The sequence below is a fragment of the Alligator sinensis genome, unplaced genomic scaffold, assembly GCF_000455745.1.
Source record: "Alligator sinensis unplaced genomic scaffold, ASM45574v1 scaffold1051_1, whole genome shotgun sequence".
Taxonomy (NCBI): domain Eukaryota; kingdom Metazoa; phylum Chordata; order Crocodylia; family Alligatoridae; genus Alligator; species Alligator sinensis.
The window spans coordinates 1,037,324-1,052,512 of NW_005842473.1; the positions used below are offsets into that span (position 1 = coordinate 1,037,324).

The 15,189-nt window shown below is 43.0% G+C and overlaps 1 protein-coding gene across 3 annotated transcripts in view; it reads left to right on the forward strand.

The window, feature by feature from the left end:
* The window catches only part of FAM193A (family with sequence similarity 193 member A), a 101,993-nt gene extending 91,620 nt beyond the window's left edge, over window positions 1-10,373 (forward strand). For 2 of the 3 annotated variants that reach the window (XM_006030900.3, XM_025212580.1), the window contains exons 20-22: window positions 313-1,162; window positions 5,403-5,484; window positions 9,442-10,372. In XM_006030900.3, the coding sequence (XP_006030962.2) occupies window positions 313-1,162; window positions 5,403-5,484; window positions 9,442-9,535 (1,026 nt within the window). In that variant the 3' untranslated portion in view covers window positions 9,536-10,372. Of the gene's footprint in view, window positions 1-312; window positions 1,163-5,402; window positions 5,485-9,441 lie in introns of all 3 variants that reach the window. The other variant, XM_006030899.3, reaches the window with a different exon arrangement.
* Window positions 10,374-15,189: the final 4,816 nt, after the last annotated feature.

The following is a 15,189-nucleotide window of genomic DNA, read 5'->3' on the forward strand; positions in this document are numbered from 1 at the left end:
GCTCTTTCTAATGTTGCATATTTAGCAGTAAGAAGGAAAAGATAAATAACTTTTTTAATTTTTAATTTTATTAAATATTTTAAATGCAGAAATCTGTATTTTCCAAACAGACAGGGTTCCTTGTATTTTCCAAGCATTCTTTTATTGTTTGTTTTCTATGGTGCCATTCTTTGCAGGTGCATTTACCTATTACAACCTGTAGCTTTTGTTCCTGGAATATTTGTGTAAAGTTTTAAGATTAAAAGCTTTTCTGAAATCCCTAGTTCTTAAACTGTTTGTCATCATGTATTAAATGGGCTTCATTTCTTGTAGTTGGAAGAAAAGGCTCGTCTTGAAGCAGAAGCTAGAGAGAGGGAGCATCATCAACTACTTGAAGAGCAGAGACGACGGGAGGAAGAGGAGGAGGAGAGACTGAAACAGGAGTTACAGAGGCTTCAAGAGCTTCAGCAGTTACGAGCTGTAAAGAAAAAGAAAAAAGAGAGAGCAAGTAAAGACTGTCAGAAGATGGACATGCTTACTCGAAACTGCCAGGCAGTGAAGGAATCTGTCCCAAACACACCAGAAGACATTCAGAATGGCACGCTTGAGCAATCGGAAAAGGTAGAAACCTCATCTGGTTCACAGTCAAGGCGTGTGAATCATATGGAACAAAGGTCAATTTCTGAAACGGCCTGTGAACTCTCCAATCCCATAAACTCCAGAGACTCAAAGCTGCTTTTCCAGAAGGATGGGACTGTGAAACAGCATGAGCCCTTCTCTTTTCTGCTTGATATAATGCATCAACACAAAGAAGGTAATAGCAAACAAAAGCTAAAGCAGATAAACAAATCATGTGCAGAACAGGTGAAAAAGCCTATTGAAACCCCCAAAGCAGCAGAGATTCAGCCTAAAACCAGAAACCAAATAGAACCCAAAGTGAAAGCAGCAGAACTCCCAATACTCACAGAGCCGAAAAAAGAGGAGAAAAAAATAAACAATAATAACAACAACAAAAAGCAGCTGAATCACATAAAGGAAGAGAAAGTACCTGTAGTGAGTGAATCTCCTTCTCCAAGTGAGCAGCAGCAGAACAGTAAGCTAATACTTGCAGATTCTCCTCAGCCAAAAAGCAAGAACAAGAAAAACAAGAAGAAAAAAGGGGACAAAGTCAACAATTCCATTGGTAAGTGCATAAGTAAATCTTATGTTTTATGCACTTGTTAAACGGTGGGAAACACGTTTCTGCTCAAGGTTTGAATTAAACAAAAGCTTGCAGTAAAGTTGATGAATGTTTTGATGTCAAAACCCATTTTGGGGGTCTCTTTCCCCCCCCCCCCCCCCCCCCCCCCAAAAAAAAAAAAAAACATAAATAAAAATGAGTTCATGCCTACTTGGATAACATTTCAGTCAGTAGAAATATAAGATCTAAAATCAGGTTCTGCATGCTGAGGAAGCTTGCTATTCGGATACCAGTTATTTATGCATACACATGGATCTTTGTGAACTCATTCCTTCTAGTGATCAGTTCGCTTCAAGTGAAGTGATGAAAAAGCAAGTTTAAAGATATTTTTGTTTCCCCCTCTAACAGTGTGAGCAAGTAATATCATGAAGTTGAAAGTGTTGCATGTTTGTGTGTATCACACACGTAGTATATAGTTATTTTCCTGAAGGGACTTCCAGCATTTCTAAACATTTCCAGATAACTTATACTGATCTCAAAAAAGACACACTGCAAGCAGGTGCAATTTAAGATTCCCCATCCTGTCCTGTTAGTAGACCAACCTGTCTGTTGCTTGTTGTTGTCAGCATTACTGTAGATTTGTCTACTCTACTGAAATGATCAGTTTTATTGCTAATTTGGCAGTATGGACACTTGAATATGTGAAATGGGCACCAGTCTTTCACACTGATCATAAAATGTTCCTGTTATAGCAGCACTTAAGTGTCATTATACCTAAAGAGACATTAACTTTCCAGTCTTATATTATGTCCATACAGTTCCCTTTTATGTTATACAGATAAAGACAAAATTAAAATTGGAGGCCTTTGACACACCTGCCAGAATTTTTTTCAAGTCTCACTCCCAAGACAGAAAATACATATAAATTTTTAGGAGTGCTAGCTTGATTTTCATGGTGCTGTTCTAGGATTGAATCAAATCATCTTCAATTTCTTAAACTCTTCCCATTCCAATTCTTCTGTTTCCATTTAGTGCCCACACCCCAGTGGATATTATGCTTCCCATCTTGCAGAAGATACCCTTATTTAGACCATATCACCTTATTTTCCATGTTTTAATTCAGATTTATTTGATGGGAATTAATAAGTACTGACCAGGAACTGGGAAAGGAAGGAATATAATCTATTATTAGGGAGCTGATGGGGAGGTAGAGGGGACTCTCATTGCTGCTTCTTGCTGTTTTGGTTTTACAGATCAAGAACTACTTATGCCCTGTTAGGACATAGGCCCCAATTTTAAAAGATGCGGTTAATCCGTAGTGACTTTTTGAAGACCCTAGATTAGTGCAGAGCCATTATATGTAATTTTACAAGTTTACCTAACATTACAATTTAGGAAATGATATCCTGGTCTGATTTTATTCCAGGTTCAGCTGTCTGTTTAGTATTTTGAAGCTAGGAGTCCTAAGTTAGAGTTCTTGGTCATATTGTAACAAAATTTTAGTTGGTTGTCAATTATGTTACTTACCATGCTCTTAAGTGCTTCTTCAGATATTTCACAAACACTTATTTTAGGCTGCATCTCATTCTAAATTAGGTTGTATAAAGACAAGGAACAAATGTGGTGGGTTTTGGAACTGGTGCTTAACTGAACAAAGCTTTGCCGTGACTTATGAGCACGGATCCTGGTTTTCCGTTTCCCATGGGGAAATGGAAAAAAATGCAGATTTCCCTCTTTACCTGAGGAAAATGTGGATTTCTCATTTTTTACAGAGAAAGCCATGAACTTTGTGGTTTTGCAAAGAGTTCTCTGAAGGCTAGCAGGGTTCCAGCCTGCACGGGACTGGGGGGGAGTGGAAGGAGGGCTGGCTCAGGCAGGGGGCACCATGTGCATGTACGTGCACATGACTGCCAGGCAGCCTGGAGAGCAGCTCCTGCAGGTAAGTCAGTGTGGGGGTGGGCGGAGAGAGGGGGCAGGGATTGAGGCCCCCATAGGGAGGGAAGGAGGCAATTAGGCAGGGCTGCAGCTGTGGCTGCTGCCTAGCTGGGCAGTGGATGGGGCTTGGGACCCAGAGCCCAGGGCTGCAGTGCGCAGCTGCAGGGCCCCAGCAGAAAGCAGGATGGGACTGTGGGCAGCTCTTCTAGGGGGCAGGGAATGGGGCCAACTCTTGGACGCTGCAGACACTCCCTGGGGAGCAGGGGGGGACCCATGTCCTCCAGATCTGTGCACAGGGTGGGCTGCCCACTGCAGGCTCAGGGTCACTACTCTCCTGCCCGCCCCTGAGGCCTCTGCAGCCCAGCAGGTACAACCCGGCACTTCAGGGAACAGCAGGCTGGACCGGGAAACTCCTTGCTGCTACAAGCTCCGCACTGTCCTGGCAAGACGTCCCCTGTCCGTGCAGCTTCAGTGGGGGAGGCGGCATGGGTTTGTGCCCCTCACTGCTGCCATATGGGCAGGAGATGTCTTGCCAGGGCAGCACGGAGCTCGCAGTGGCAAGCAACTTATCCGCACAGCCCCCACTGTTCCCTGCAGTGCTGGGTCAGATTTGCTGCACTGTGGAGCTCCCAAGGGAAGGCAGCAAGGTGGGGAGCCCAAGCCTGCAGCATGCAGCCTCTGCCTGCCCCTGCTCCATGCGTAGATCTGGGGGGCATGGGTCCCCTTGCCCCCCTGAGAGTGCATGCAGCATCAGGAAACCGGCCCCACCTCCACCTGAGCCTGCAACAGGCAGAGGTTGGGGTTGGGAAGGGGGGAGGAGCCAGGCTCTGCACTCTGCTCTGCTTCAGCAGCTGCCACTTCCTGCAGGGGGTTGTGGACCCAGGTCCCTGGCCCTGTAACCCTGGCAGCTGGAGGCGCCTCCGGAAGGGTTGAGGGAGGCAGGGGGCTGTCGGTGGGGGGGTGAGGGGCACTAGCAGGGCTAGATAGGAGCCTGGACTACGTTCTATGAATGAAGGGGTCAAGGAGAGCCCTGATTTGTCCATCATAAAAAACCCAAAATCAAATATCAAAATTTTATAGGTATTTAGAATTTATATTATTATAGGAATTGAGGAATTGGTAGGCTTCCAGGTTGCTTTAAAATTGTAAATATATCAAAAAAACATTGTGTTCAGTTAATACCTATATCTATAGATATATAGCCCAGCCCCAGCTCCTACAGTAGCTGGCTACTGCCAGGCAGGGGATGATCCCTGCCACCCCCCACTGCCCTGTGCTGCATGGGGGGCTCTGTCATGAGCCTCCAGAAGCCCTGACAGCTGCTGCAGTAGCTGGTGAGTGCGGGGCTTTTTTAAAGAATCATGAGCTGGGGACAGACAGGACAGCTATTGATGGGGCTGGGAGAGCAGTTGGGGAGAGCAAGCAGGGGATGGGGCTTGATGGGGCTCCTGTCCCCCCCATGGTCCCCTCTCTTTTCTCTTCCAGCCCTCCCCCTGCCCCCTACTTACCGGCACAGGGTCTGGGTCCAGCTCCCTGTGGCGGCAAGTGGGGACTGCCCGAATCTCTGAAGCTCTCCGAATCTTTTCCGAATCGATTCGGAGAGCTTCGAATCAATTTGGACCTTTTTATTGGCCTCCCGATTCGATTTCAGATTCGGAGATTCAGCTGCCAAATCGGGCCAAAGCTCTTCCACGTTGAATCGGCACCCAAAGCTTTGCACAACCTTACTGAATATCCATGTGATCCTCAGCCTAGCTAGTCTGGTTGCGAGTCTGTTGTGGGCCTGGCAGCACTCGCCATAAAGCGCAGTAGTCACAATTTCAGATGAGCCAGTTCTTGAAATGGTTTTAAATGTAAATTCAATGACGGTGATGACCAAAGCACTTTCTTGGTGTATTGATGTGTTGGAGATAATGAGGCTAACGAACTTGAGGCAGCCAATTATTGTTCACTTTGTTCTTCAGTTTTCTACCCCACTGGTGTAATTGAATTCTCTCATGTGTGGTTCATTCTTACGGAATATTTTGTAATGAACGTGAAGAATATGAACTGCTCATTCCTTTTGACTCTGGCTACTCGTATTTCTAATTTAGACTTGCTTCCAGCATAACCCTTCAAAATGTGAACAGATATAACCAGGATATATTATGAGTGGTTTTCAGTTTAATGTATGAAATACCTGCACTTGGCCAAAGTGCAAGTGGTCCTTTAGGATTTCATTCAGTTCAGTGAGACCTGAGTTGTTTGCTGCTTTTCTACAGCAAAATAGCCAGTGAAAACTAATTTGATTCATCTTTCCCCGTTATAGATGATGTGTTTCTGCCCAAAGATATTGATCTAGACAGTGTGGAAATGGATGAGACAGAGCGGGAAGTGGAGTATTTTAAAAGGTAAGTGTTGCGAACCTGTATGAACCCCTGCAGTAGTGCCTAATGAATGCAGCCAAGATCTGCAATTCCTCTTACCATGCAAGACAAGCATATTAAATTGTTAGTCACTGTTGGTAACTATCTGGTTTTTATAATAAGCATCACAGCTATAGATTTTTGGGATAGACAGGTAGTCTTGAAGTCCCAATTACAGAAACAAGAGCCAGAATCCCTTCTCCTCTCTCAAAATCTAAACTCTGCAGCCCCAGCTTCCTTTCAGCCAAACTGGGATTATATCATTTGTCTGTCACTACACCCTGGGGTTAAGGGCACAGAAGTCCTTAGAAAGAATTTCAGATATGACAAATAATGTTTAAGGTGTGAAGTTCTACATTCCATTGTATTGTCCTTTAAAGTGGGTTGTTTGGCGAGGTCTTACAGGCTTGCCCCAATGGCAGTTTTTAACAGAGTAAATTTTATAATCCAAAACAATGAATGTAGATTAAACACATTTTTTTGCCACATTTCCAAGGAATGAAACAAACTGCAGTTTATAATTGTGTTAATTTTTTACTCTTCTGCATTCAGGTCACTTGGTACTCTTTAAACGTCATGTTATTACCACATTTACTTAAATCCAAGATGATCCTGAATTTAGGACAATGCCCCCAGTGATTAAATTCTGTAGATGGAAAATTTATAGATTTGTTATAATGTTCTATGTATAGAATCTAATTATTGGAGGGTCACCTTCTTAGTTAATCCCACCTGCTGCTGCAAAAGGGGGTGGGGCAGGTGGTACAGGGAGGTCAAGTAGCTTGCCTCCTGCTTGTGCCTGTGGACCTGCCATCTCTGCCCCCCACTTTGTACTCCCTTCCCTTGTGGCCTCAAGGTCCCCTCTTCCCCCTCTGCTTCTACTCCCTCTCCTGCCTTCCCCCAAGCCTCTGCTCCCTGCTTCCTCTCCCCCTGCCCCTTGCTCTGTCCTGGCAGGCTCCATCCCTGTCCTAGTCTGGGGCACAGAGCATGGCTCCACCCCAGCCCCACCCCTGTAGCAGCCGTGTGGGCTGCGCACTGCTGCTGTGGGCTGGGCTGAAGCAGTGCTTAGAGCCCCAGTCTACAGCATGGACAGAGCCAGCCAGTGTGGAGCAAAGGTAAAGGGCAGAGCAAGGAGGGGGAGCAGAGGCTGTGTAGCAAGGGAGAAGGTTGGAGGAGGGTAGGGAGAAGAGGCTGTGGAGTGCAGAGGCAGAGGAGGAGGGCAGGCAGCAGCTGTAGCTATAGCCCTGACTCTGGGTTGGGACTGGAGCCTGAGCCACACAACCCCACCCTTGTACTTGATTCGAAGATAAGGAACTTTTTTCCCTGGGGTGGGGATGGAGCTCACATTGAAATGGAGTAAATACAGTAGTTGTTTCTCCTAATTTCCCTATATGTGAGCACAGGCAGTTCATGTTTGTAAAATCTGAGATAGCACAAACTCCATAGTCAGAACTCTCTATGTGAATATTCTGTAGTGGTTCTTTGTGATCTTGGTTAGGGACATATGTAGCCTGACTCTTTGTTTTTCAGAAATCTTTTGTGTAATATGTTGAAAAGTTGTCACTTGTTGCCCAAGGACTGTGATTACCCTTCATGTTCAAATAACACTTGGAAAGTCCATTTCACCAAAAACTTTAAAGCAGTTTCTTTAGCACATTCTTTTATAAAGTTAAATCAGGTTACCTTATTGAAGTAGCATCCTTATAGGCTCGGCAGTGCTATGTTGGCTAGCACTATGGAAGAAAGAGACTTGGGGGTCATCATTGACCACAAGATGAACATGAGCCTGCAATGCGATGCGGCGGCTAGTAAAGCGACCAAAACGCTGGCTTGCATCCATAGATGCTTCTCAAGCAAATCCCGGGACGTCATTCTCCCCTTGTACTCGGCCTTAGTGATTCCGCAGCTGGAGTACTGTGTCCAGTTTTGGGCTCCACAATTCAAAAAGGATGTGGAGAAGCTTGAGAGAGTCCAGAGAAGAGCCACGCGCATGATCAGAGGTCAGGGAAGCAGACCCTACGATGACAGGCTGAGAGCCCTGGGGCTCTTTAGCCTGAAAAAGCGCAGGCTCAGGGGTGATCTGTTGGCCACCTACAGGTTTATCAGGGGTGACCACCAGCATCTGGGGGAACGTTTGTTCACCAGAGCGCCCCAAGGGATGACGAGGTCGAATGGTCACAAACTACTTCAAGATCGTTTCAGGCTGGACATAAGGAAGAACTTCTTTACTGTCCGAGCCCCCAAGGTCTGGAACAGCCTGCCACCGGAGGTGGTTCAGGCGCCTTCATTGAACACTTTCAAGATGAAACTGGATGCTTATCTTGCTGGGATCCTATGACCCCAGCTGACTTCCTGCCCTTTGGGCGGGGGGCTGGACTCGATGATCTTCCGAGGTCCCTTCCAGCCCTGATGTCTATGAAAGTGTAAACATGCATCAAATGAACATTTTTTCTTGCTAAACTTGTACAGCTTTATAAGAGGCTAGTTACTTGAGAAACAGAGCATCATACAGGCACTTATGTAACCACAAGTTTTGGTAAGAGAATCTTTCATTTGTGCTATATCAAGTTTTGAGTGGCTCATTAGACTTTTTCTATATAAAGTTAAGTAGAGTTAACTTGTGGTTAATAGCCAATTTTGGAGGCCAGCATTTTCAAAAATGACTTTTAAGTCATTAAGGCACTACTGACATTTTTTAAAAGTGGTTAGAAAACAGCCCTAAAATAGGTTTATGTAAAATATATGTAGCCTGCTCAAAAAAGTGGTGGTAGTGTGGTGCAACCACTTTTAGTACACATTTCATTTGATCATCAGTTCTTTTTAGGGCTTGAGTATTACAGCCATCCCAAAACTCAGGCCAAAAGATCCTGTATCCCAGCCACTTAATGGGTTTTGGTGAGCTGTTAAGGACTGCACATGCAGAATCTTTCAGGAGATACCATTTTAACAAATTATAGATAAACAATACTAAAAATCAAACATCTACTGTAACTCATTTAAATTTTATTTAAAAAAAATTTCTTGTCCTGATTTTGTTTATTTTGAGTAGTGTATATATAGAGCTGATTGCATAATGACTCCAAATAGTCTTACTCTTGTATATGGTGGGTGGGGTTGGTGGGGGGAGCTGCCTGGGCACTAGGTCCCGGGAGCCTGGGAGGGAGATGGAGAAGGGGGTGGGGGGTGCAGCAGAGCTCACCTGGGCTGTGTAGTCTGCGGCTGCCCCTGCAGCGTTCTGCATGGGGCCGAGCCCCACCCACTCCTGCCCACTTAATTAATCCCACCTGCTTTAACCCTACCTGCTGCTGCAAAAGGGAGTGGTCCATATGTGGCCTACAGGGAGTCCTGTGGTCCAAATATGCTTGAGGGTTCTGGTGAGTTTGTTGCCCTATGATGTGCAAAATATCCAGTTAAATTCAGTAATTCTTCTGTTGAAATTTTCATCCAGACAGATGAACTGTAGTCTTTGTCCTAGTTACATCCCCCCCTAGATTGTTTCCAGTAGGAATGAAAGTTTTGTGGAACAGTTTCAGAATTGCTATAGTCAAAGGTGTACGCTGTAAGAAGTAATTGTCCTGCATACAGGTGGTACATACATCAGTGGCACCAATCCCAGGTGCATTAAGGGTTCTACCTTGGTTTTTGAGCTAATTCTCTTGTTTTTGTTAGTGTCTGACACATTCCAGTTGGGGTAATAACAGTTTTGTCTCAGTTTAAACACATTATTCTCATTTTAAATGGATTGCCACATTTAACACAGTGCATAAAATACAATAGTTGGGTATAGCTACTTCTACTGTGGGAAAAAAACAAGTGGTGAGGAACTGATGTATGGTATTTGGTTCCTGTGGGATGAAAGGTGCTATTTGGGTACAAGATACTTGTTCATTTGCACTGCATGTTGGTCTCATTTTAATCCCTTGTTTTCCTTTTTCTTTTCAGGTTCTGCTTGGACTCTGCCAGACAGACAAGGCAGAGACTTTCCATCAACTGGTCCAATTTTAGCTTGAAAAAAGCCACCTTTGCTGCACATTGAAATGATACAATTTGGGGAGGGAACCCTGCAGGAATTAATGAACGACAACTCCACTTACCTGTCCTGCTGTGCTGAGAGCTTATCTGGTCTTGAGCCAGTGCTGCCTTGCCTTGTCCCCAGTGCTGTGTGGATCTGCACTGAACCCCTTGGCCTGATAATTCTTGCGGACTGAGAAATTGCCACTTTCTACCTGAATTTGTTAGCTTGTGTGCTTGTAGTCTGTGAGTGAGACTTACTTGATTGTAGCTGTATGCTGTTGGAGTTGGAACAATAGCTTTTTTTCCAGCTCCTTCTGATTGCCTTGGCCTCAAAGACTTTAAACTGCTTCCTAGGCTTGGGTGGAGGCCAAAATACTAGTTTGCATCATCTGCAGTGGCTCCTGTCACTTCTGCATCTAGCTATGTTTTGTCATTCAGACTCCTGACAAAGGAATGGACCTAGTCAGTTGTGCTTTCATCTGCTCCAGAATTCTTCTGACACGATTTCATGGAAAAGAGGCTCTTATGGGACAAACATTTCCTCAGTTCTTTCACAATCTACTGTTTAAAGAGTGTACAAGTTACGCTATTTGTGTTTTGATTTTTTTTTTCCCCCCTGACTTGTAGCCAGCTTGTGTAAGAATACTTGCAGAATGAGAAAGTTTAAAAAAAGAACAATACTCACACTATCAAATCTGTTATAGAGTGTATAATTGTATTAACACTGAAGCCTAACTGGCTACTTTTTTAACATATTGTTAAGTAATATTAAAATCATGTCTTTCTTTTTGAAAGATGGAATACATTAGTATGGCAGAAGACTTGTGTCTTGCTTTTTTCTGCGTGGGGCAGGGAGTGGAGAAACAGACATGGACTCAGGAGCAAGGTCAGGTATTCTGAATTTAAAGTTATGGATTACACTGGATTAGTCAGTGAACCTTCTGTAGTTCAGTATGTTCTCAGAGAAACCTTTTTATTTTGGCTCATCTAAAAGCAATTGGAACGCCAGTTTTTTCCATTTGCCTCAAGGTACTTATGCTGAATATGGATTCTGCAAATCGCTTTGGTGCCTTTTTCTTTTAGTAGCTGTTGTGCAAGGAATGAGACTACACAAAGCTTTCTAATTAAGTGTAGAAATGGGATAAGGGTGCTACCATGCTACAATAGGATAAAGGTTTTATGTTAATAGCAGTACAGTTGTACCTTCAGCCAAGTCTAGTCCTGTTTGAAGAAAATAATTCAAAGTTTTGAATGAGTAAAAATAGTGTTGTATAAATAGTGTTTGTTAATATTGCGATGATTTGGAGGTGCTCAAAATTAAAGTTTTATCTTTATCCATAGACCAGATGCAGCACAGACAGAAATGGTGCAAACTTTTTCTGTCTCTAATTTAACACACCTAGCCCTGTTGTGGACAGACAGCATCTCAAAATGTAAAGGCAGTCCCTTGCTCACTTGAGTACAAGAAATTCAAGTACTTAATGCTATGTATTTTTAAGATTTACATGTATTGTGTTCTCAATTCATGGTTTAACCAAAGGTCTCTCAGACTGGAGCATCTTTTGGTTTGTAACAACCTGAGTTAGATTTTCCTTGGTTATTTAAAAAATGAAGTGGGGGGAAAATCTCTGATACTCTCACCAGCCCCTTGCTTAACATATTGTATCTCCCATCTCATTTCATATCAAAAAGACTATTAAAATAGCATTTAGAAGGTTAACTGAAACCTTACTTCCCACACCCACTCCTTAATGAAAAAATCTGATTTGAAAGGTTTTTAGTACCAAGGTATAACACAGGGTGGCACTGTGGATTACCATCATTTGTAATTTCTAGTATTTGAGCTACTAAGTAGTAAACTATTGATGTACTAAATAGATTGTCTTGGTCGTATCATGTGACTAGTTAATATTCATGATTCCAAATACCTGGCAGTTTTCCTGTTCCCCAGCCTAAGTAGACAGATTGGTGAGTGTGTAAACATGTATTTTAAAGAGATTTTTAGACCAACCAAATACCTTCTTTTCTTAGAGTTTGGTTTCTTAATAAAACTGACCTTTCTTCCCCATGTACTTAACAAATTGTACGCAGAGCAAGCTATTAACATAACATTTTTCCCACCTTGTACTTCAAAAATGTTGTTTTTAAAATGCACAAAAAAATTACCACACATTTGGAATGTGTGCACACGTAATATCCATATTACATGTCTGCGTATGTATATATTCCCAGTCTTAAAAGTTCACCTCCATATTCTTCACAACCAAAGAACTGGTAGAGATTAAATATCATTCAATTCCAGCCACTCCACTGCAGAAAGAACCGATCTAAGTGGATCTCCTCTTACTCTACTGGGATGAGAATTTACAGGCAAGTCGCTCTTTTACCTAAATTTAGAATTATTTCAGTAAGAATAATCTCTCTTGTTTTAAGCCTTCCATAGAGGCATTGGGTGTTGGCTGCAGCCAAGGCTGGGGATTTTGACTGGAGTGTGCAAATGCTCCTGTGTTCTGCTGGGACTTAAAGCCAGAAAGTCCTGGCTTAGAGGGTCCTCCACTCAGGGTCAGACCAATCACCAGATCTGGAATCAAGGAATTTTACCACATAGTCAGCTTGGTATGGACTGTGGGTGGGGTTTGCATTCCTCTGTAGTAAGTGGCGTGGCCCTCTACCTGGGATCTCTTGAGCATATATTAACAACCTTTTATAGAAGCAGGACATTGTTTGCAGTGGCCCCCCTGCTTTACCTGTGGCAGGTTAGGGTGTCAGGTCTTTTGTTGTGCCAGGGTTGCTAGTAGTTTTACTAAGAGGTCAGAGTGTGAATTTTTATGAAATGGTTTGAATAGGGATGATGGAATGGGCTTCCAAGGGAGGTGGTGCTTTCCCCTACCTCAGAGGTGTTCAAGAAAAGATAGGGCAGGCACCTAGCTGGGTTTTTGGTTTTTTTTTTTTTTTGACCCCAGTGCTCTTTCCTGCGTAGAGCAGGGGGTTGGACTCGATGATCTACAAGGTCTTTTCCGACCCTAGAAATCTATGAAATTTATGAATCCTGCCTCAGGCAGGGGATTGGACTAGATGAACTTTTGGAGGTCCCTTCCAGCCCTAGATCTCTATGATTTTTCTATAATTTCTAAGTGGTAGAAGAGGCAGGGAGCCAAGAACACTCTGGTTTATTAACCTTTGCTTTACCACCTACGTGCTTTGTGAGTTTGGGCAAACTTATGTTTGTTACCCCAACCATAAAATAAGCATAATGAACCTGAACATGTTCTAAGGCTTCATTAGTTTGAAAAGTACTGAAGAAATCTTTTTGTAGTGCCTTAAGACTAAACATTTTTAAGGCTTCTTAAATGTAATGCTTACCAGAAACACAAATACCCTTAATTGGTACAGGGATGTATTTTTCTGGGTTCATGACTGTGTTCTTTATCCTTGAAACAAGCACTATCAGATTTAAGTTTAACATAGATGCACACAATTTTGTATCCAGATTGTCCTGGAAAGCCTCTATTGCAATGACCTTCATTATGTTATTGGCTAGTAAACCCTATGCTAGGAATATTTAAAAAAAAAAAAGAAAATTCCCACTGTTGCTCATGCCAAATTAGCAGGTTCAAGGACCTGACCGTCTCTTGCCCCTGGTGTTTAAGGCAGTGTCATCTAGTCTCACTCAAACCAGATCCAGCCATGGTCCTTAAAACTGGTGGTAGTCAGTAACCTACACCATACCTACAAACGCTACAAGGGAAGCATTGCTGAATGTAGTTATGCAGATAGGGCTACAAAGCTGCTTTTTAACTGTGCTGATTTTTTTCCTCTAATGTTTCTTCCTTTGCTACTACTTCCAATGGAAAATACGTTATTTTAAATTATTTTAGCATAGATGAGGCCTAGGAGAGTTAGGACCCGAATCTCTACTAAACCCATTTGAATGATTGTAACATTATAAACACTGATTCCTGGGCATGCCAACTGGTAAAGCTATAGCAGTGTGGTGTCCCACCACAAATAGTCACTTAAAAAAATATAACTCTGTTTTATAGTGAAACAAAGAGAATTTTAAGCTAGTCTTTAAAGTTAAAATGAGGCTCCGTAGTTTTATCATATGCAAATTTAACTCGTATATTTATGAGTTTATGAATGAATTTAATCATTTAAATTTATTTGGAAACATTAATAAAATTGTGAAATCTGTAATGAATGAAAGAAAATGTGTGGTGTGCCAGTTATGGTGTAGCAAGCACGTAACACATGTCTGAACAGGGTGAGGTACCTGGGAATGCCTAATCTCTTTTGTCTGTCTCTTTGCATTGAGACTTGGTATGGGGGGGAAGGGGGAATCTAAAGGCAAATTCCTTTGATAGGTCTCAGGCTTTAACTAGAATGTGTTCTTCACGTTAAAATGGTCATATCAGTCAATGGTGAGCCCTGAGCTCCAATTGATGATGTGAAAATAAAAAATTCTCCACATGCATGGGCACATGTGCACATCAGCTTTTTTTGTCTTCCCAAATGTTTAAATTTTGGGTTTGGCCAGAGCCATTAGACTGTCTGTTCTCACCTTTTTATTGTTAATGCATGGGAACAAAAGTATTCATTAGGTTGTAGTCCAGGTTGCCTTGTTTTCTTTCTTTCTTCTTTTTCCTCCCCGTCCTTCCTCCTCGCCCCCCGCCTCCGGCATGTCATTCTGTTTGGAGCGTGGAATTAGATCAGCTGAGGCCATAAAAGATCCGTCATTTTGGCTTTGCCCACATTTGGGAATATCTCTGATTCACCAGTCAAAGATGAACTTTTGGGATAGATGAACTCACTCTTGGGTGTAGAAAGACGTATGCAGGATTTTGCACCAATCAAATGGCTGGACTTATTCCACAGACGCTGGTTAATTAGAGCAATCCCCAAACAAATACAAAACCTCCGTGTTAGCGAATGAGGAACAGCTGTTGTTTGTAGTGGGCGGAGTATTTTACAGGCGTTCTGTGGCTCTCCCGGCGTTGCTAGGGTACTGTTGCATAAACTTAGAAGAACTTAAGTCTCTTCTAAAAAAGGGAATAAAACCATTGCCTTCCAACAGGCTAAAGCCACATACCTCAGAAGGAGCTAGTTAAGCAGTTTATTTCCCAAAATGTGTGGCTAGATTAAATTAATAATTAATTTCTAGAAGACTACAAAGCAATCTTACAGTTGGCATGACTCAAACTCAGCCTATCTCCATCTGCAACAAATTCCTCAGGTGGGAAACCCTGGAAAACATGATCTTCCTTGCAAATGCTGCTGCCCTAATATAGGGTGCGATGTGAGAATTAAGCCCCTGTATGTTTAGGGCTTTGAGAAAATAACAGTGTTTGGAAAGTAGGTGGTCCTTAATAAACAGAACCAAGTTCCTCAGAGATTCTGATGGATCCGCTTGTTGGGAGTACTGGTCTCCAAGGGGGTCAATTATGACTTTTGTCTGGAGGGATAATCAACTGGCCTTCTTCCAAAGCCTTCCCTGAACCTGTCCTGGCTGATACCCTCCAGCATAGTTCTTTACTGCCAGAATAAAAATGAGAAGTTGCCGGTGAGCACGTGCAGCAGCAGGGAGTTGAAGGGAGATGGGATCGCTTCAGTTTTTGTTCCAAGGGTTGCAGAAAGGTGTGAGCTGAGGCAATCTGGGCTCTTTGGGGAGAACAGCAA